This window comes from Hyaena hyaena, unplaced genomic scaffold, assembly GCF_003009895.1.
Source record: "Hyaena hyaena isolate Hyena2069 unplaced genomic scaffold, ASM300989v1 scaffold_58, whole genome shotgun sequence".
Taxonomy (NCBI): Eukaryota; Metazoa; Chordata; class Mammalia; order Carnivora; family Hyaenidae; genus Hyaena; species Hyaena hyaena.
The window spans coordinates 584158-606270 of record NW_024080689.1 but is presented as its reverse complement, the minus strand read 5'-3'; the positions used below and the strand labels follow the sequence as shown (position 1 = coordinate 606270).

The 22113-nt window shown below is 45.9% G+C and overlaps 1 protein-coding gene across 1 annotated transcript in view; it reads left to right on the top strand.

Moving 5' to 3' along the window:
• DNAH9 (dynein axonemal heavy chain 9) overlaps positions 1–22113 on the top strand; it is a 332337-nt gene that overhangs the window by 201815 nt on the left and 108409 nt on the right. Inside the window, exons 46-49 of the mRNA XM_039231630.1 lie at positions 10181–10323; positions 10704–10865; positions 11073–11306; positions 20455–20715. Coding sequence (XP_039087561.1) covers positions 10181–10323; positions 10704–10865; positions 11073–11306; positions 20455–20715 — 800 coding nt within the window. The remainder of the gene's footprint in view (positions 1–10180; positions 10324–10703; positions 10866–11072; positions 11307–20454; positions 20716–22113) is intronic.

The following is a 22113-nucleotide window of genomic DNA, read 5'->3' as shown; positions in this document are numbered from 1 at the left end:
AAAAGGATATCTCTAAGATGATTTCCTTGGTTTCCCAAAAACTTGACAGAGGCTGTTAACTGCCTTGGGACCTTATCCGTGCAAGACAGGACTTCCATGGAAAGTTCAATCCTGATAGTTTACTGTCCTTATTTACTTAGGAATTTGGGAATTATATGAATCATTCTGGTTAAAAAAACATTATACATACACACACATATAAAAATAACTAAGACTATAAGACAGTATAATACTTAAATTATGTATTTACAGAAATTGGAGGTGTATATTTTTGTATTTCTATTAACGAAACATAGAAAATGCTTTCCTGGCTCTTATGCCAAATTCAGCATGTGCAAAACTACCTCTTCATCTGGGTTAAGAAAACAAAGTCAATGCACAGATGTTCCAGAATGAAATTACTGCCTCTAGCTTTTCAGCCTTTCGGAAAGCCCATGTGTCCACAGCCCAACCCCTGGCTCTCTGACTGAATACTCTTCAGTTTATGAAATCCAAGAGCCATGATCATAGCATATTTCTCCATAGTCTGTCCCATGTCATGTGTAATTTATTCCAAGGTGTCTTCCATGGAGTCCCTAGGAACTTGACTGCTTCAAGGTCATTGTCCGCTTTGAATTCTGTATGCTTCTATCCCAGGTCATTTTGCCGTCATCCATGAAGAACCACCGGTCTCTGGTCCCTGGTCCCCATCATGCACTAGCAGCCTCTGTGAGCAACCTTTGGATTGCTTCTGATGAGGGGCGGAGTCCCAGGTTACTCACTGTGCCCGCTCTAAGCCTCACACAGATTTCTTCCATAAAGTTACCTTTATATGCAGGAGTTTACCTTACTAGCTCTTAGCTCTTTTCTCTTCCCGTCCGTGTTCCCAATTCTGAATACTGTCTTAGCATCCCACCACCTTCTACAGCACGATTCCACCTACAACATTGCCTTTCCTTTTATATTTTACTAAATAACGAGAGTGAGTCCAGTGCCTCCCACCCTGAACCCTAAAGTCTAATTTCAAAAAAGGTAAAATTATGCTTCCAAAACCTTATGGCTTCGGAGATACCAGGCATGTGGCCGGCCTCACCCTGTATTTCAGTTGGCTCCAATCCAGCCAGGTCACCTTCTCCTAAAATAATGTCCGAGACACAGAAACTGATATTCTTTTACCAATCGAAATTTTGTTTCTCAATTAAGTATTTTGAATCTTTCATTTAGAAGGCATCTGTTTCTTTTTGAAGCTTAAATGAATTTCTGAAGCCCTGCCTGGTGAACGCATAATGCAGTCAGCGTGCTCCAAAGTCATGAAGTTTCAAGCTCCCGTTTAAGTCTTCTGTATAAAAATAAGATTTACGTACACAGGTTAAAAATGGAGATGCAATGAAAAGTAATACTTTCTTAATATTCCTCCCTTTCTTCTTAACCACTTTGACAGGGATAACAAGAGCATATCTTAGTTCTCATTTTCCCTGTCAAATAATTTGCTAGAAATTAATTGACTGCCAGCCCAGGAAGGGCTTTGGGAATGCCTCAGAACCTCGCCATTCCCTTCATATTTCAGTTTTGTGGGGTTGTGCAATCAGTCCACTCTTGGATAACACAGTGCAGACTATGACATTATGTCAGGCTACTTTGCCATCAACTCCTCCCTCCATAGTTATCTACAAGTTTTGTTAGCTTAGAGATATAAAGGTACAGTGAATGTATTCCACTCATTCAGTTCTCCCCCAAAACTTTTCTCAATGACGTACCAGTCTCATGCCATAGGGTATCTGGTTTCTTCCCACCCCCCCCCCCCCTTTTTTTTTTTTTTTTTTTTTTGAGAGAGAGAGAGAGAGAGAGCACAAGCTGAAGAGAGGGGCAGAGAGAGAGAATCTTGAGCAGGCTCCATGCTCAGTACAGATCCCAATGCAGGGCTCATCTCACGACCATGGGATCATGACCTGAGCTGAAATCAAGACTCAGACACTTAACCAACTAGGCCACTCAGGCGCCCCTCTTCCCACACTACTTTAGCTCATTTTTTGGTCCCTTGATTTTCTGATGTCATTTCCAAAATCAAACCATAATGGTAATTCAGTTCTTGTGTCCCACTCCTGACACCAACCAACCATTTCAGAGCCTATCATCATCCCAGGCACATCTCAGTTGGGTTACAGATTGACAGGAAGAAGTCCTGCACACAAAGTTTAAAAATTAAATATAGCTCTTAGTTTAATTAGCAAAAGATATGTAACTATATAAGAAGCAGGGTGGCCATACATATCAGGAGCAAGGGAAGCATATCTTTGAGTCACTTCCCTTGGCTCCCAGAGCCCTTCCTGGGCATCATGCAGCTGCTAGTGAAACTATGCATGAAACATTGATGCTTGCTGAATTTGAAAAGTCCAAATTTTGCTATGCCCTTATTGCCCTGTCATAATAATTCCTAAAGAGTGGACACTGGTCATCGAACCCAGGTATTTAAGAAATTCTTACGCAATGTGTACTCTCTTCGTTCTTGAACAAAACTCAGAACCAGCAAGGCCTCACCCTAACCTAGAGGGAGGAAATCGAATCATTCCCTGGCTTTCTGGTATGGCACATCTTCCTCCAACTTTCCTGAATTTCAGAACATCCATTTTACTGCAGTCCCAGCTAAGAGGACCTAGTCTTCCCTGGGTGTGGTGTCTCTGCCTCTCCTAACTCTGCCAGATTTCATACTTCATTTTATGTTAGGATCTTATGTTGGGATTTTCCTTCTGCTTTTCAAAAGACTTACTTGTCCACTCCACAATGAAGATTTCTCTTCCCCAGTCCGTACTAGGTCACTTTCCATTTATTCATATATTCAGAACCATTTATTAAGCTCACATGTTCCAGTCAGTAGGCGCTCTGCCTACAGGTGAGCACCATCCACCCTCTATATGGCCTATTGAAATAGTTTATGAAATTGGATCCCCCTTTTATAAAGTCCCGTGCCTCTCCATCTCTGAATCAGACTGTACCTTTAAATGAAGGCCAAATCTGCTGTTGGTATTTAGAATGTGAAATGATCACCTCATCTTCCAGGATCTCAATGATGAGATCCACGCTTGGTATATTAGTGGTCTCCAACCATCACATAAGAATCTGGAGTCTAGGGGCACCTGGGTGGCTCAGTTGGTTAACGATCCAACTTCAGCTCAGGTCATGATCTCATGGTTCATGAATTCAAGCCCTGCATTGGGCTCCATGCTTACAGGGTAGAGCCTGCTTTTGATTCTCTCTCTCCCCCTCTCTCTGCCCATCCCCCCCACCCACACACACACCGTGTCTGTCTCTCTGTCTTTCTCTCTCTCTCTCTCTCTCAAAATAAGTAAACTTAAAAAAGTAAAAGAATCTGGAGTCTAGAAATATTCATAACAGACTTGGCATTGGATTGTTCTCCCATGAGACCCAGAACTGGATTTCCTGTTGGGCCATCTCTGCTTTACATATGCAGAGATCTGGCCCAATCTCCCTGGAAGGAGAAGAGACAAAGTGTGGGGCAAAAGATACTCCCTTGAGCTTGCACCAGATATTCTGAATATACTTTGTGGTCTCAGTGGCTTTATCTATCAGTTGTGTCCTTATATCGGCACCCGGCAGGCTCTCCATATGACAAGCATAAATGCCAAAGGGTAATGCAAAAACGTGGTGCCAAATTTCTATACCAGTTATTGAGACGATGTCCATGCATCTTCCTACATTGCTAACTTCTCCCTTATCTGCTCTAAGAGATAGTCAACTGCCACCAGTTTTACTCTGAACCATTTCTGAATCCAAATCTTCTCTATCATAGCTACCGCTGGTCTTTTCATCTGTTGATTCAACACATGCAGACACTTCTTAACTCATATCCCACCTCCTAGGTAATAAATACCTCCCCTGATCCATTCTCCTCTCTGCTTCCAAAGGGTCTTTATAAAATACAATTTCTTCATTGATTTTTCTAACTGAATGTAGGAGAAGATCCAAGCCCCTTTTTCTATAGATTAAAAAAAAGAATACCCGGCCTTTCACCTACTCTGTGGTCTAATTCCTAACTCCCTGAGATAACACACTATCCTGTTCCCTGACATCTTTACTGACACTATTCCTCTTGACCTTCATGCTCGTCTCCTCCTTTGTCTGGAGTCCCTTCTACACATGTTACAGGATTTATCTTGAGTGTTCTTTCTCTAGGAAATCATCACTGATCCACTCTTACCCTTGGCAGTGAGAAATATCCCTCCATGTTTCTGTAGCATTCAGTGGCTGCACACACCACCATGGTCCTGAAACAGCATTGCAAATTCACGAAAGGCAGGGTCTATGTTGTCTGTTATCGGTCAACTTTTTTGTTATGAAATAATGTAGGGATACAAAAGGGAAAGAATTAACTACCAACCGCCCAGCTAAGGAAATAAAACAATATGAATATAATTATAACCCTCTGTAGACAGTGTTCCTTTTATCATTTATACTATCAGCAGTTAACCCATCTCTGGTCCCCTAATTAGTACTCAGCAGGTGTTTGTTGAACTAAGGTACATGATGTCATTGAGAATGATGTGCTGTCTTACATATTAGATCTCACTCTTGCACACGTGCTTTGCGATGGCTTTCAGGCATGCAGAGAGAGGCGCAGGGCTCTTGAAACAGCTACCACGCTCCCCTGCTTCCCTCCCTTGAGACCAGAGAAAAGTTTGGAGGAAAATGGCAGGTCTAGATGGGGCCAGGACCCCTAAGCCAGCGGGACACTACCCAGTTCATGGAGGATCCAGTCCATTTTGTCATCAAGCCCCAACTAACAGAACCATCTCAAACCATCAGGATCTCCTCCCCCGAAAGCAGTTTTGGCCTCTGCAAGTCCCATGTGAGCACAGAGAAGAATGATGCTTCGTCTGGATTTCAAAGTATTAGGATGCATTAATGATGGCATGAAGCACTTGAAAGCAGAAATTGTGGTTTCTGACTGTAGGTCTCAGGAGGGAACTTTTCAAATATTTAAATAGCCTCTGCCTGTGTTCACATCACAAAATCCCCTCTGGCATTTTAATCCCTTGCAGTCAACATGACTACCTACATCACATAGTAACTGATGGATATGATGTCAGGAGAAATTGGGAAGAATAAGCTTAAAGATGAAAACTTTGCTCCTAATTTAGAGGCTCACTTCCATCTGGTGACCCTCTTCTGAAGGGCTCTTGGGACCTTGTGGCAGATATTAACATCTTAAGAACATGGAGAGAATCTCCAAATGGGCTGGTACTTTCAACAGTGCAGCGCTAAGTATATCACGTGAGCCAGGGTCAGCCAACTTTTTTCTTCTATGAAGGATCAGAAAGTAAATATTTTCGGTTTTGCAGACCATACCATCTGACACAGCTACTCAGCTCTGTCGTCGTGCTGGGGAAAACAGCCATAGACAATGCCTAAATGAATGATTGCAGCCCTGACCAATAAAACTTTATTTATGGACAATAAAATTTGAATGTCCTGTAATTTTCATGAGTCATTACATATTATTTAATTTTTTTCCAACCATGACAAATTGTAAGAACCACTCTTAGCTTGCAGGCCATGCACACAGGCAGCATGCTGGATTTAGCCCGTAGACCATAGTTTGGTTTGTCCGTATCGAGCATGGTATATACATAAAACACCAAAAGAGCATAAGTGCTCCATATCTCAAATAATAGAAGGGTGAAGAATACGGGCTGCGTTGTTACACATACTCTGAGACCAAAAGGGAATGGAATCCTCACTGGAGGGCTCGAACATCATAATGGAGAAAGGAGTGCAGATTACCAAGTGATGTGAAGGAGAAAGGAATACAGACCATGATAGGCAGTGAGCTCCTGACACTGGGCAAGTATGGCTCATGTCAATCCCATCTGACTATTGTTCTTTTAAAAACTTGGGGGGGGGGGGGGGGGGCGCCTGGGTGGTTTAGTCGGTTGAGCGTCCGACTTTTGCTTAGGTCATGATCTCGCGGTTCGTGGGTTCAAGCCCCGCACCGGGCTCTGTGCTGACTGCCAGCTCAGAGCCTGGAGCCTGTTTCAGTCTGTGACTCCCTCTCTCTCTGACCCTCCCCTGCTCACGCCGTCTCTCTTTCTCTCTCTCTCTCCTAGAAATAAATAAAACATAAAAAAAAAAAAAAAAACTTGGGACACGTGAGTGGCTCAGTCGGTTAAGCATCCGACTTAGGCTCAGGTCATGATCTCACGTTCGTGACTCTGTGCTGACAGCTCAGAGCCTGGAGCCTGCTTCGGATTCTGTGTCTCCCTCTCATCCTGCCCCTCCCCCATTCAAGCTCTGTCTCTGTCTCTCTCTCTCTCAAAAATAAATATTTAAAAAAATTAAAAAGAAAAAAAAACTTCCCTGAGCTCCTTAATCCCCAACACATGCTGAGTATCATTCCATTTCCTTAGCAGTTTCCACAGACTTCTGCTTTTATCAAATGAGACAGAAAGGGGTTATTTCATTACTAAGACCTTGGTTTGGACAAGTTACAGCTCAGGATGTTTTATATGCATGCTGCGGAATACCTTGATATATGGAAGGTAAATTTGTCCAATTAAGGGAAGAAGGTGAACAGTCGCTTTCGTGATAATCCATTTTTGTTTCCATTTTTACCTCTTAAAACGATGAAGTCTATGGGGCGCCTGGGTGGCTCAGTCGGTTAAGGGTCTGGCTTTGGCTCAGGTCATGATCTCACGGCTATGGGTTGAAGCCCCGCGTCGGGCTCTGTGCTGACAGCTCAGAGTCTGGAGTCTGCTTCAGATTGTGTCTCCCTCTCTCTCTGACCCTTCCCTGCTCACTCTGTGTCTCTTTCAGAAATAACTAAAAAACATTTTTAAAAAATTGAAAACAATGAAGTCTAATTAGTATAAAATTCTTACTGAACTCCTAGTTGGGTTAGTGTCGTCAGCCCAGGAAGACCAGAAATTTGTTGGAAGTTGGCAGGCATTCCGTCAGATGTGGTAGTGCACAGAAGCGTAGCAGCTTAACTGACAGACAAAATCAGAGTTCCCATCACTCAGATCTACTAATCCGAACTCATGAACGGTGAGATCGTGATCTGAGCCAAAGTCGGATGTGTAACCGACTGAGCCACCAAGGCGCCCCTCCTGCATCTTTTTTTATTCTTAATTTTTACTGTTCTCTTTTCCACAATTATGTCTTGAATTCACCTAAAATGTACTTGTATATAGCATTCTAATTTTAATTTTCAATCTTCATACATGACGAATTCGCTAACATCAGTTATTAATTAAGGCCATTTGCGAACCCACCCATCTTTCTGGACCTCATCCAAGCCCACAAGGAGGTAACATGGGTAGAGTGGTCCCCATGGCCCTCCCATGTCCAGCATTTCCCTGATGCTCACATTTCTGTGTTGGTTATGGAGGAAGGAAGAAGCATGTGGGTATGGATTCCCGTGATTCCAGGTCCGCACAGCCTCAGTACCCAACTAAAGCCTTGCTCTGGAAATGGGGAAGAGCTTTCCTAGGGTCCGTAGAGTATCGTGGAGTGAGTCACACTCACCTTTACATCATATCCAGCATTTTCAAGATGTTACCTATACCAGTGTTTACTCACCTCCCTCAGTGTCCTCTATTGTTGAGAAGACCAGGCTGTTCAGAAGGAGACTCACAGCTTCCCTCATACCGCACAGCCCTTCCCCACGTCTTTGTGGGTTTCTCCTGTCCTCCAAGGTGACCATGCCTCTTCCCCAAGGCCAACTCCTCCATTGGAGTCAGGAGCCTACCCCCTGGCCCCTGATTCACAACTCTGCTCTATCCAGCTCTCTCTTCCCAATCTCTTCACAGTCTTCATGCTCTCACCACCCCTGTTTACTTTCTTCCCATTATGTGTTTCTATAGTTCTTTACAAACTCTTCTGGACGTGCAGAAAGCAATAAAACTCCCATGCAATCATGAGGTTGCAAAATGGAAACTTCCAGTGTGCAGGCGCGAGAGTTTCTTCCCAATAGGTGCCCAAAACAGATTACTGAATTGTCTGGCATGGGCATTTCAACTTTATAAAAGGTGCCACGCTGCTCTCCAGAGTAGTTGTGCAAATTCACTCTGACCAGCCGCACATGAATACCTGCTTCCTCCTAGCCTCACGAGCACTTGGTATATCTCACACATTAGTTTTTGCCAATGGGCGTGAAATGAAATCTCATTGTTTTCTTTCCCTTTTTACTTGCGACCTTGAGCATCTTTTCTTTAAAAGTTTTTTTTCTTAATATTTATTTATTTTTGAGAGACAGAGTGTGAGTAGGAGAGGGGCAAAGAGAGAGGGAGACACAGAATTTGAAGCAGGCTCCAGGTTCTGGGCTGTTAGCACGGAGCCCGACATGGGGCTCAAACCCACAAACTGAGATCGTGACCTGAGCCAAAGTTGGACACTTAACCGACTGAGCCACCCAGGTGCCCCTTTGAGCATCTTTTTGAGGGTTTATTTGCTGTGAGTTACCTATTTATACAGTCTGACCTTTTGCTCTTGGGTATTTTGGTTTTCTCCTATGGATTTGTAAGAGTTCCTTCTATATTCTGGATACTAACCCTTTGTTCCTTATATGGGTTGTAAATCTCTTTAGAAGTCTGCATCTGACTTTTGTCATGCTGATTTAGTTTAAATGCTGTAAAACTTAACAGTTTTTTTTAATGCTCCATGCTGTTCAGAACTTTTGTTCTATCCAATATGATAAAAATTACTTCATGCATTGTATTTAAAAAAAAATTTTTAATGTTTTTTTTTATTTTTGAGAGAGAGAGACAGAGTGCACGTGAGGGAGGTGCAGAGAGAGAGGGAGACATAGAACCTGAAGCAGGCTCCAGGCTCTGAGCTGTCAGCACAGAGCCCGACACGGGGCTCGAACCCACAAATGGTGAGATCATGACCTGAGCCAAAGTTGGAAGCTTAACTGGCTGAGCCACCAAGGTGCTCCTCCTGCGTTTTATTTTTAAATTTTTACTGTTTTACTTTTCATATTTATGTCTTTAATCCGCCTAAAATGTATTTGTATATAGCATTCTAATTTTAATTTTTAACCTTAATACTGAATTACCTAACATCACTTATTAATTAATCCATCCGTCACTGGCTGCACACTGATTTTTTTTTTTAATGTTTTTTATTTATTTCTAGGAGAGAGAGAGAGACAGCGTGAGCAGGGGAGGGTCAGAGAGAGAGGGAGTCACAGACTGAAACAGGCTCCAGGCTCTGAGCTTGCAGTCAGCACAGAGCCCGACGCGGGGCTCAAACCCACGAACCGCAAGATCATGACCTAAGCGAAAGTCGGACGCTTAACCGACTAAGCCACCCTGGCGCCCCTGCACACTGATTTTTAATAGCAATTTCCTGTTTATAATTAGGTCTGTTTCTAGGTGTTGCCTTCAGTGTTCTGTATATTTGGCCCATACCAATTTTGTATTGTTCTAATTAACATAGGTTTCGGTTTTTTGGTTTTTTTTTTTTAAGAGGAGGGGCAGAGAAAGAATCTCAAGCCGAATGTGGAACCTGATGTGGGGATCAATCCCACAACCCTAGGATCATAACCTGGGCCAAAATCAAGAGTTGGATGCTCAATCAACTGAGCCACCCAGGTGCCCCAGTTAACATAGTTTTATAAGGAGACTAATACCATGTATTGAATGTTCATTTTTTCCCCATTGATTTTAAGATGTCACACTTAGCATATACTAAGTTCCCTGAAGTCATTCCCGCTCTCTCCCTTTCTCCTCTGATAGAAAGGGATAGCTCATTCTTCATCAATATATGGATATGTCTACATGTTACTCATCCCCCCCCCCCCTTTTCACTCACGGTCTTATGAGCATTTTACATCTCTTTTATTCTTCCTACTAAATCTTAAGCTCTTTAGGAGCAAAATTTTTATTAATAGCAATTAGTAAGTCAATGCCTTAGGTAAAAAATGTAGACAGTTGAAAGCTCTCTTGCTACCAACTCCTGGCCCAGGACAAAAGGGTGCCATGTAGTCTGTTCCATTCTTTAAAGTATCATCCCCTTGTCCCAGGCTTGGAGCAGATATGGTGTCTGTTTAATTTCACTGGCAGGAATGGTGGGACATGGCCAAAAAGTCACGGGCCCTGTGTCCCAAGGCTGGATAAGCTCTCATGTCCAATTGCATTCTGCAGAGAGATGTGAAAGTTGCCCGTCTGTGTCCCATTTCTCCCAGGAGAGATCCCAGACCTCTATTCCGATGATGAAGTTGAAAACATCATAAACAATGTGAGGAATGAAGTCAAGAGTCAAGGTCTGGTAGACAGCAGAGGGAACTGCTGGAAGTTCTTTATAGATCGGGTCCGACGACAGCTGAAGGTATAGGAGAATTACTGCCCCGGGTAGGCGGAACAGAGATGGTTCCTAAGAGCCTCTACTGGTATTTTGGACACAGCCATCCTTATTGATTGTACTAGGAGGGGGTGCTGTGGGTGGCGTGCCTTTCTCAGCCTGAACAATTTTCCAAGGCTGCCCTTCTCATCTGCTTCAAGGCCAGTAGCCTCCCCTTTGCCTCATGCAGTCCCAGCATTCTTAATTTCTTGGCTGGAAGCCTGGGTGGTATTGACAGATTATTTTTTCCCCTCTGTTGAATGTGTGTCCCAACTTTGTGGGAAATAAAGAACCTAAAGCTGTATCTATCTTCCTATGAGAACTTCTCTGATACGTTCTTGATTCTCCCCACCCTCCTGACTTCTCAGGTGACTCTCTGTTTCTCCCCTGTGGGGAACAAGCTGAGAGTCCGCAGCAGGAAGTTTCCAGCCATTGTGAACTGCACGGCCATCGACTGGTTCCACGAGTGGCCTCGGGAGGCACTGGAGTCTGTCAGCCTCTGCTTCTTGAAGAACACAGAAGGCATTGAGGTAAGAGGGCAAAGGAGACACTCCTCGGGATCCTCTCCACCTCGGGTACACGGAATTCCGTGTCCAGAGTTTCAGGACTCAAGCTCAAGCTTGGATAGAGTTGTTGAAGCAAAACTTTGCATGTAGTGAGGCAACGAGGAGGGTGGGCCATCACCTCCCGTCTTCACATCCAGACAGTGTCTCTGATTTCCTGCCCTTCAACTTCAGCCCGCAGTCAAGCAGTCAGTTAGCAAGTTCATGGCCTTTGTCCACACGAGTGTCAACCAGATGTCCCAGGTTTATCTGAGCAATGAGCAGCGCTACAACTATACAACTCCCAAGTCCTTCCTGGAGTTCGTCAGACTCTACCAGAGCTTGCTGCGCAGAAATGGAGAAGAGCTCAAGTCCAAAATGGAGCGTCTGGAGAACGGGTTGCTGAAGCTTCACAGCACCTCTGCCCAGGTGGGTAACGTTCTCTCGTGGCTCGTGTATGCAGGGCACTGAGACGGAGTGGGGGCGCCCCGTTCCAGGGAACTGGAGAGATCACAGTCCAGACCTGGAAATCATTCATGGCTTCCTGGAGGCCTCAGAGTCACCAGAAACGATTCCAGAAGTTAAGGCTGAGCTCTCACTGCATAAGGGCACGCCGTCCGCTTCGGGTCTGGTCGGCTCCCGCCTACTGATGATGGAATCCTCTGGGGCTCCTCTTCTCTCTTGCTTGTTACCCCTCTCCTCCTCTTCGGCCACCTTCCTTTCCTCTCCAGTCCACTTCCCCTCCATCTCCAAAACAAAAAAAGATGGTTGCAGAACGATACCGATCTTCTTTGGTTTCTTTGTGTCTCACCGTGTCATCTGTCCAGGTGCTATGGGGACCTAATTTCCTAATTTCTTAAAGCCTGCCTCCTTGCGTTTCCTCGTGTATCCCTAAGTGGTTGGCCATCGAAAGAAGGTGCTTATTGCCCTGTCCTTGTAAGATTTTTCTACTTACTCTTCCAAAGGGAACAATTTCGTTTCAATTTCCTGTTCTTTCATCGAGAATTGAGGACAGTTCTGGAACCTTCTCTACCTTTCAAATGCTTCCTTCTCAAAACCTTCTCAAATGCTGCCGGTCCCTTGATGGCCCTTTTTTTTGGTGCTCTGTTTGCCAGAAGCAGAGCCAGTCTCTCTTTAAAGAGAGGTGCATTTGCACCGTTAAACTAAAATTGTAATCAGTTTAATCCATGGGCATCATGTGTTCCTTTGGATATCTAAGCCTTTTGCTTATTGTTTCAGAGCTTTGCCTTTGGACTAACTATTGAACTTGCTTCTTCTGGGTTGTCCTGTCTCCCTGCTTCAGTTTCTTGAACCGTAGATGTAATAGGTCTAGAGGATTTGAGTTTATTTAGTGGGATGCAGTGAGCCCTTGGAATCTGTTCACATCAAATTTCTTCTGCTCGGAAAATCTGTCTTCTTTTATCCGGTTTTGTTCATCTGGTCTGGCCTCTCCTCCAGGAGCAATGATTTGCTGGATGGCTTCTCTGCATCCCACATCTATTATGTTCTCACTCACTGATCTCATCCTTTTTGGCTTTTTTTCCCCTCTATGTTCTAGGAGAGCCTTACAAGTTTATCCTGAACAGTTCTAATTTAATAGTGTGTAATAATTGCTTCTGCTTCCTATGCTTCCAGAGCAGGGTTTAATTACGCTATTACATTTTTAATATCCCAACAGCCCTTCCTCATCTCCTCCTTTTCCCCTGTCCAGCACCTCCTACTGCTTTTTTATTTCAGCCTGTTTTCTTGCAACTGTGTTACAGAAGCCATCCTACTGAGGATGGCGGACTGCTTTCTCCATGTTTTTCCTAGATCCAATGTTATGTCCTTTCCAGAGCTGTGTTGTTCTTCTTAGTCTCCTAGATGGTTTTCCCATCCTTATTCTGTATTTCTACAAAGACCCTTTCTGCTTTTTCTTTGTTTACCTTCAGGCACGGTGAGCTCTGTCCAAACTTGGTGTCTGTCCACCGATGACACGTGACAGTTGTCCATGATGCTCCTTGGTTTCCATTTGTGCCGTGGCCACACCCCTTTCCAGAGCTACAGTTCAGGGCAGGTCGAGGGACACAGATCCCAGCCAAAGGCCCTAGCAGTTTACCTGGCATGTCCTTCTATTGTGGAAATGTAGCATCTTCTCTCCCAACACCTTCTAGTGTTTCCAGTACCCTCAGTCTCTGAACTTCTAGAACTCAGCATAAGATAGAATCCCAGAAAGCAGATTCTTAACATCTGTCACTTCTTCCTCTTCCTGCCTCCTCCTCCCACTACCTATGGTACCCTTAGAAAACTGTCATCTCAGCTGCCCCTGATCCCCCTCCCCTCCCCATCCTCTGGAAGTTACCCATCATCCCAGGAGAAGACTGGTTATACCTTAGGCGAACCCAATTCTACCTGCGGGTGAAGAGTGGAGAAGCCTCTTTATTCCTGGCATCAATTTCCATTTCTTCTCCTTCAAAGTCCTCTACTTCAATGAGTGATACTTCCATTTACGCACTTACCTGGAAAGCAGGGAGTTATCTTCGATTCCTCCCCTTCCCTCATTTCCCACTTAAGAATTAACAACTTTTGTCTGTTTCCTAAATATCTCTCCAGTGTACCGCTCTTGCTCTATCCCCATTTTCTGTGTCTTAATTCGGACACTTCTTACCTAAATCATTTCAATACATGGAACTCTGCGGTGTTCCCTGATCCTGAACCTGCTTCACCTGCCAACCTCTTGCATCACCCATCAGGCCAAAATCCTTGGGGTCATCCTTGACCTTTCTCAGTTCTCTCTCACACACACACACCCTGCGCCCACGCATCAGAAAATCGCCGTTGGCCCTAACTTCAGATATGCTCGGATCCCCCCACTGTGCACCTTCCCACGCTGGTACACCCCTGACCTAGGCCACTGATCCTACCCGGGTACCCACGGTACCTTTCTAACTCACTTGTCTGCTTCTCCTTCTGTTCTCTTGGGCCCATCATCATTGGAGCAGCCAGAGTGATCCATTCAAGACCGAAATCAGAGCAAGTCACCTTTCTGCGCAAAGCCCTGAGATGGCCCCCATTTCCCTCGCTAAAGTGGTGCCCCAGTCTCCACTCCCAGACTCTCAGACCTCATCTCCCGCTACCCCATGCCCGTGACATTCCTCTCTGGCCACGCCCCTTCTTTGCTCTTTCCTCAGACGCGCCAGGCCTTTGCACTGGCTTGTTTCCTCTCCCTGCGTGTTCTTCCTTCTCTCACCCCCTTGACTCACTCCCTCATCTCGTCTTCTTTGCTCAAATGTCACCTTCTCAGTGAATCCTATTCGGAGGAGCCCTTTTGAAATTGCAACCCTGCTCCATTCCCAAGTCGCTTCTTGGGCTCTACTTTACCTTTTTCCCATAGTATTTACACCTTCTAACATATGATTTACTTATTTGTTATTTTTGTTCTCGATTACTATTTGTTGGACAACCTCTGCATGGACAGGAATCCTTATCTGTTCTGTTTGCTGATGTGTCCCACGTGCCTAAAACAGTACCTGGACAGAGAGGGCATGCGTTCAATGTTGAATGAATGAATGAATGAATGGCATTTTCCTTAGTCTCTCAAACTACATTCTGAACACACCGTCCAACAGAAATATCCTGCAAGTCATAGATGCAAATTTAAATTTCCTATTAACTGTGTCAAAAGAAGTAAAATGAAACTAGTGGATTTGATTCTAACGTTATATCTTTTTTTTTTTAATTTTTTTTTTTATTTCTAGGAGAGAGAGAGAGAGTGTGAGCAGGGGAGGGTCAGAGAGAGAGGGAGTCACAGACTGAAACAGGCTCCAGGCTCTGAGCTGGCAGTCAGCACAGAGCCCGATGCGGGGCTCGAACCCACGAACCGCGAGATCATGACCTAAGCGAAAGTCGGACGCTTAACCGACTAAGCCACCCAGGCGCCCCTCTAACGTTATATCTTAAATTTACCTAATTTTATCATATATTTTAAGAATACATTTTATGTAACCCAATACATCCATAATGTAATCAGTGTAATCAATGTATAAAGAAGTTATTAGTGAAATATTTTTTCCTGCAAGGCTTCAAAGACTAGTGTGTGTGCGGTTATAATTACAGCACCTCTCAAGTGGGACAAACCACATTTCAGGTGCTCATTCACCAAACTAGACAGCACAGCTCTGGACCAGCTATTAGACTGATCTCTGCTCAAAACATTGAGTTTTCTCTAACGTGGACCTTAATGTTTTAGACCCTACATTTCAGATTCTCCAAACTTTTCTAGAACTTTCAACCTGTACCCTTGCGTCTTGCGCCACCCTTTCTTCCTCCCTTCTACCCCATCGTACCCCATTGTCCAGCAATACTGATGCCAGGTTGCCCCAAATCTCCACAGCTAGTTCACATCTCTCTGTCTTTCTGTGTGCCCTGACTTGCCAGCTTGTCACTGTCAAGACCTGAACAGTTGGCTACCTCCACCCCCAGAAGCGCCTTCTATGTTCTGAGCAGTTATTCATTCCATTCTCTGTCGTTCCATCCCTGCGTTATGTTTCTGCTCTTATATATATCCTGCCATACTGTCATGGCGGCATGGCACCCAAGGGCAGAAACCAGGATTCACTGGCACACAGTAGGATGTTCTCTAAGTGTGTAGATAAATGAGTAGATGGCAGATGGCTAGGCAGCCAAGCAAACGAATCACCTACAAGCTCTGAGTGAGGATGGAGGATGGGTCCTCCAATACTGTGCACATGGGGTGTATATTTCATGCTTATGGATGGTTATGAGGATGATTCTTCTTGTAAAAATGGTATCTTGGCTTCCTAACTCTGATGTAAGCCCTTCATCTGAAACGTTCCTTTGCAGAAAAAGCCTTAAGCATATCCTCATAATCTTAGTATAAGGGTAATGATTTGAATTATATTGTATAAGTACCCTACTACCCACTTACGACAGAACTTGGTATTCATAATCCAGTGGGAGTGGGCTACATGAATCTCACAACTCTGGCTCATATGGACTCCAGATTTATTTAGCAATGTTGACAATATTAAGAGTAGCGATGACAATGGTAATAATGACAATAACAATTATATGGTCATCTGAAGTTTATAAATTTTAGACATAGTTTCATGCTTAGAGTCACCTGGTCAGAAACATCACTTCATTTTTCTATAACTGAATTTAACTTAGCTCCAGATCCATCTTTTTCATTTAAGAATAGGAAGTTCTCAGGGCTCCTGGGTGGTTCAGTCGGTTAAGCATCCGACTTCAGCTCAGGTCGTGATCTCACGGTTCCTGAGTTCGAGCCCCACATCAGGCTCTGAGCTGACAGCTCTGAGCCTGCTTCAAATTCTGTGTTCCACCCCTCAAAAATAAATAAACATTTAAACTTAAAAAAAAAAAAAAAAAAAAGAGGGGCGCCTGAGTGGCTCAGTCAGTTAAGCGTCCGACTTCGGCCAGGTCACGATCTCACAGTTTGTGGGTTTGAGCCCGCATCAGGCTCTGCGCTGACAGCTCAGAGCCTGGAGCCTATTTCAGATTCTGTGTCACCCTCTCTCTCTACCCCTTCCCTACTCATGCTCTGTCTCTCTCTGTCTCAAAAATAAATACACTATAATAATTAAAAAAAAAAAAGAACAGGAAGTTATTAATCTTACATTTCTGGTTGACTTGGTCACTTCAGTTAAAAACTCAGTCTCTGGAGAGCAGTCAGTTCAGAGTCTAGTTCTTCCTTGGGGCTGTTTTCCCTGTGAAGGGTCTTCTGCCCCTTTCCATCTCAGTGGTGGTGGTGGTGGTGGTGGTGGTGGTGTGATTTCAAGAGGCAGCTGGTGAAGCTTCGTGGTGTGGTCTTCCAGCTCTCACTGGCTCCACTGATGGTGGCTGGTTCCGCCAGATCTTTGGATGAGGGTGGTGTCCCTTCTGTTCCTTCTCTTGGGACCGTCAGCACCCCCAACCCTGACTTGGGTCTCACACCATTTCCTGGAATCTTCAGGACCCACTGTCACCCTCCCTTCTGTGTCTAGCTCAGGTGTGCTCGTGAGGAAGAGGGGCTGTTGCATTGAAGAATTGTTCGTAAAAGGCCTACAGTTTGTTACCAATTCCCTCCATCAAAGATTTACTCCCCGAGTCAGTTCATCTGGAGACTCTTAAATTCAATCTCTCTTGGGCTTTCAAATAATCTCAGGCCACCGAATTTACCTGAAGTTGACAGTTCAGTAATTTACCATGATGTATTCATCAGGACTCTTTCGGTGCAAGTGGGAAAAAAAAAAAAAGAATTCAAATTCACTTAGCAAAAAAGAGAAAAAAAGAAGAAAAGGAGGAAGGGGTGGGAGATGAGATTATGTGATATATTTATCAGGATCCTTTTAATGGCCACTGACCAAAATCCAGCTGAAGCTCGTTTAGGCAAAACAGCAACAAAAAAGAAAATAAGTTGGCTCATGAAAGTACAGATTCAGAGATAGAGCTGAATTTGGACAGGCCTGGAGCCGGATTCTCACTAAATATCCCTGTCCAGGCAGCAACCCCATGGCCCTGTCAACCTCAGACTCCTATTCGGTCTGCTTTGCAACTTCCCTGTAAGGAGGAGTTCGTCTTTCCCAGGATTTTGTACCAAGTTCCTGGGTAAATGGTCAGCAGCCCTGATTGGCCTCTTCAGATCATTGGTTTGCCCATACGTGACCCATTCTCTATGACGCGGACACTCTCCTTGGCCAAGCAAAGATCAAAGGCCCACCTCTGGAGTCAGCCCCATCCAGCCTATGAGGACTTGGGAAGGGAATATTCCCCAAGGGAAATTCAAACTGTGTTTCCAGAACAGGGATGAGAAGTTTTTATTAGGCAGACAAACATAACAGATGTCTACTACAGATGGGAAGCCGCCATGTCTGAGAAGAGAAGCCTACGTGAAGTGTGAATTCTCAGGAGAACATGGTGGGTGACCAGAAAGACCCGGGGTAAGAAGGCAAAGACCTCTGGGCCTCTAATGCTCTGCGCACTAGGGATTTCCGCCAGTGACCCTCGGTTCTCTCTCTTCCTTGTGTGGCTCTGAGGAGACGGTCCCAGGAAGCTTGGCCTTCCTCTTCAGCATCTTGTTCCTGGTCCTTGAAGAGGGGACGGTCTCTCACCACCAGCCTCTCGTCACCCCACTCAGTTGACACCCCCCTCCCACTTAGATTCACCGAGCTGGCAAGACTGAGGAGAGGGTCTCTTCATTATTTTTGCCCCTTTCCCTCTTCACCCCCCTCTCTGGGGACAGGGGTGGGATACCCAAAGAGGGGCTCCAATGCTTTGAATAAAGGAAAAGAGAAGAGGCAGTTTGAACGTGACCTACTTCAACTTCCTGTTCCAACCTACTTCAACTTCCGGTTCTGTCGCCAAAGAGCCGTGAAATGAGCCTGACTTATGCCTTCTCTTCAGCTGTGTGGGGAGCGGTCTAGTTCTGAATGGCAGGACCTTCGTGTCACTCCTTGTCACCACTTGAGTGCTGCAGAGCTCGCATTCACAGCGGTGGCGCTTACTTACTGGGGCCTGAGGTCATAAACCCTATCTGCAAGCCACAAAACAAACAGACAAACAACAGATAAAAAAAAATGAAAATAAACCCACTCCAATCTTCTCAAATCTCCCCGGATTTATAAAGGAACAAAAAGTTACTGGTGTGCTTGCCGACCGCGGTGATTATGTGGTTCAATCATTTTGATTTACAATTGCATCTCTGTCCTTGTAGAAATAACTCCCTGCAGCTGAACCATGGGAGATAGAAATGGATTAACCTTCCAGCACGGGAATATAAGGCTTGTTCTCGGGAGCAGGCCTTCACTTGAGGTTAACAAAAAGTCTCCAGTTGCCATGAATACACAAAATTAAAGAGCATTCTTTCTTTTTTTTCCCCCTGCCTTCCTTTTCTTTTCTTTTGATCTGCCATGAAAAGGGAATTATCAGCAGCGTCTAAGCCTCTGTTTTATTTTTTCCCCTGATGCGTTTTGTATGATAAAGCGTTTGAATCTATTTGACGTGTTCCAGGAATTCTGAAGTAATCTTGGGTTGTTGCGTGAAAGAGACTCTGCGGAACAATCGAGAGGCGGGAGGGCATTCTGTGAGGTAAAGTTGAGGGGCCGTGTACAAATGGCTTTTTTTCTCGACTTGCCAGAAATGAGCCGATCTGAGTCTTCCTTTTGCAAATGAAAGGGCCTGAAAACCAGGCCGATGGGTCTCAAACCTAAATGGGCACCAGACTCACCCAGAGGGGCTGTCAAAACACCGATCGCCAGGCCCACCTCCAGAATTTCTGACTCAGTAGGTCTGGAGGGGGCCTGTGAGTTTACATTTCTAGCAAGTACCCAGGTGACGCTGCTGTTGAGAGTGTTCCAGGGAACCACACTCTGAGAACCACCGTACTCTCCGGAACGGAATGTATGTAGAAAACCATCCCTTCTCCTTCAGCGGATCAGAGGAGACGGTTTCCTACGTGCTGATATTCCCATCATTTTATCACTTCCTCCAAAACGCATATGAATACAGAGGCCGGATGGAGAGGCCCATTGGGGTCTGGTCTGGGCTACTGGGTCCACTTCAACTGGTCATCTGTTGCTTGTAAGGATTGTGGAAATCAGCAAAGACCGAACCAATGAGAGCAAGCAAACACTGCCTCTTCAGAGCTGGCTCCAGCAAGCACCTGCTTTTTGGGAGAGACTCAAAGCAGGCAGAAGGGGGGGGGGGGTAGGGGGAGAGCCTCGTGGTGGGCAGAAAGGAAGGGTGTCAGGCGTGTCCTGTTGCGGCCTGGTGGCCTGCAGAGCTGGCACAGGGCTTGGTAGAACTGATCCTGTGTGGTCAGTTAGGGGACTGTGTTTGACTGTCTCTGGCTGGTCTTAAGTTGGAAGCAGGGGCAAAAATTAAGGGAGTTGTCCGTTATTCATCAAGTCCTGGCCATCTGGGGCCAATTGCTCTGAGGCTGGTGTTTGTCTTCCTGGATGGTTACGCATTCAGGAGTCTGGCTTCCTGCAGAAAGGAAGTCCTGAATGTGCGACTTCCAGGTAGCAGGCTGGCTTCCTGAGCTGGTTATTGTAGAGAACGGGTTGGTCTCCCAGTCCCCAGGATTTTGCACCTGTGGGTCAACGGTCTGCTTTGATACACAGCATGGCCGCTGTCCGTTCATACCTTCAAGTGTCTCAGGATGCACTGTACCTACTCACTTTTTAGAACTTGCTAAATTCTTGGTATACTTCATGTTGGCCAACTTCAATTAAATATGACTGATTTTTATAACAGACCCACTATGTGCAAAGTATTATACGAGGCATGAGGAGTTTTATGAGACGCAGGCACCCACGGCAGCGAGAAGCAGCCTAAGTCCTGTGGGCATCGGGGAGAATCTTGCTTAGAATCTTCCATCCACCACGTTTACCGTAGAGGGAGGAAGAAGAGAGCGTCCAGGGTCCCTTTCCTCTCCCGGGGCAGGGCGCTTGGTCCCAGATGAGAGCTCAGCTTGGCCCATTCGCATCAGGAGTTGGCACTTTTCTCCGCAAGGCCGGATCCCCAGGCCCGTGTCCGAACTCCCTCTGCTCCCAGTAAGCCCAGCGCTTCTCTGCCGCAGGTGGATGATCTGAAAGCCAAGCTGGCCACCCAGGAAGTGGAGGTGAAGCAGAAGAACGAAGACGCAGACAAGCTGATCCGGGTGGTGGGCATAGAGACCGACAAGGTGAGCAGAGAGAAAGCTGTCGCAGATGAGGAAGAGCAGAAGGTGGCCGTCATCATGCAGGAGGTGAAGCAGAAACGAAAGGACTGTGAGGAGGACCTGGCCAAAGCGGAGCCGGCGCTCACAGCAGCCCAGGCAGCCCTCAACACCCTCAATAAGGTAGGACGATCATCTGTCCTGTCTGCTCGCCCCTCAGGGGGCCTGGAGGAGGCTCCTCCCACCCAAAGGCATCGTGGTACGCCGGTGTCCCAAAGAGATGCCAGTGCAAAGTTGGAAGGCTTAGGGTGGGATCCGGCTGTCACTGGTTTATTCATGAAGCCAACATTTATTAAAACTGCCTCTGTGTCAGGCTCCGCAAATGACCAATGAAATCCCAGAGATGGGAGTCTTAGAACCAGCCAGAACAAGACATGCCAGGGGGATGGGCCTGGAGGAGGGCACTTGTGGGGATGAGCACCGGGTGCTATATGGAAACCAACTTGACCATAAACTATCTGTAAAAAAAAAAAAATAATAATAATAAATAAAAAAGAAAAAGAAAAAAAAAAAGAACAGGAGATGCCAACCAGTCCCGCCCCCGCCCGCCCCCTCCACTTCACAGGTGGCAAAGCCAGGGCCCCGTGAGGAGGGCCGGCTCGTCCAGAGTCACCGACCTCGATAGCCCCAGACCGAAGCTCACCCCCTCAGAATCCAAGTCCGGAGATCGTCCAGCTAAGTTTCCCGTGGTGGTTCCACCCGGTATATACCAGCAGACGCACGAGCCTCACAAGGCGCTGTGGAGATGTCTAGGAATGGAGACTGAAACACGTGTTGGCTCCAAAATAATGAAAAAACAAATCCGATAAAATCAAAATTCGCAAATATTCCACGGTGCGTGGCACCTAACTGTGTGTCGATTAAATTCAACTCCTGTCCATAACCATTTGGTAGGACAGGCATGGCTTTTGAGATGTGTTCACAAGGTACTTCTGATTGGGTTCCCTTGAGATGTGTGCCATGTGTGTGTGCGTTGGAGGGGTGGGAAGTAGCGACTTCTTCCTTTTATTGCCCTTCGCGATTAAGCTTCCTTGTGTTCAGATAACGATGGCTGAGGGGCCGAGGGGAGAAAGGAAAACAAAGGGGCAGAGAGACTCAGGTCATGAGGAGCAGGGGTCCGAGAGGGACCAGGAGGCTGGCCCTCATTGGCACCTCTCTCCCGCAGGGTGCTTTTTCCTGCTCTTCGGAGTCTGGCAATTCACATGCCCCCTCCGCGTGGGCCGCTTGGCCAAGGTCTAAGACGTCCGATGCCATCTCTGTTGTGCAGGCAGTTCACCTCGGCTCCACAGGGGACACCTGTGCCTCCTTTCCCCCAAATGCACTGAGAATGTTGGCCATCCATGCAACACACTGTCCCTTGCCCCACGGTTGGTGGGGGGTGGGGACTAGCCAGCTATTCTCACGCATTCTAGATTGCTAGAGTATGCGTTAGACCCCAATCCACTGCATCATGCAAGCGATGCCCCTGTTTCCTCATCTGAGCAATGCAGGTGACAGTGACACACAGTCCCCAGGAGGTCA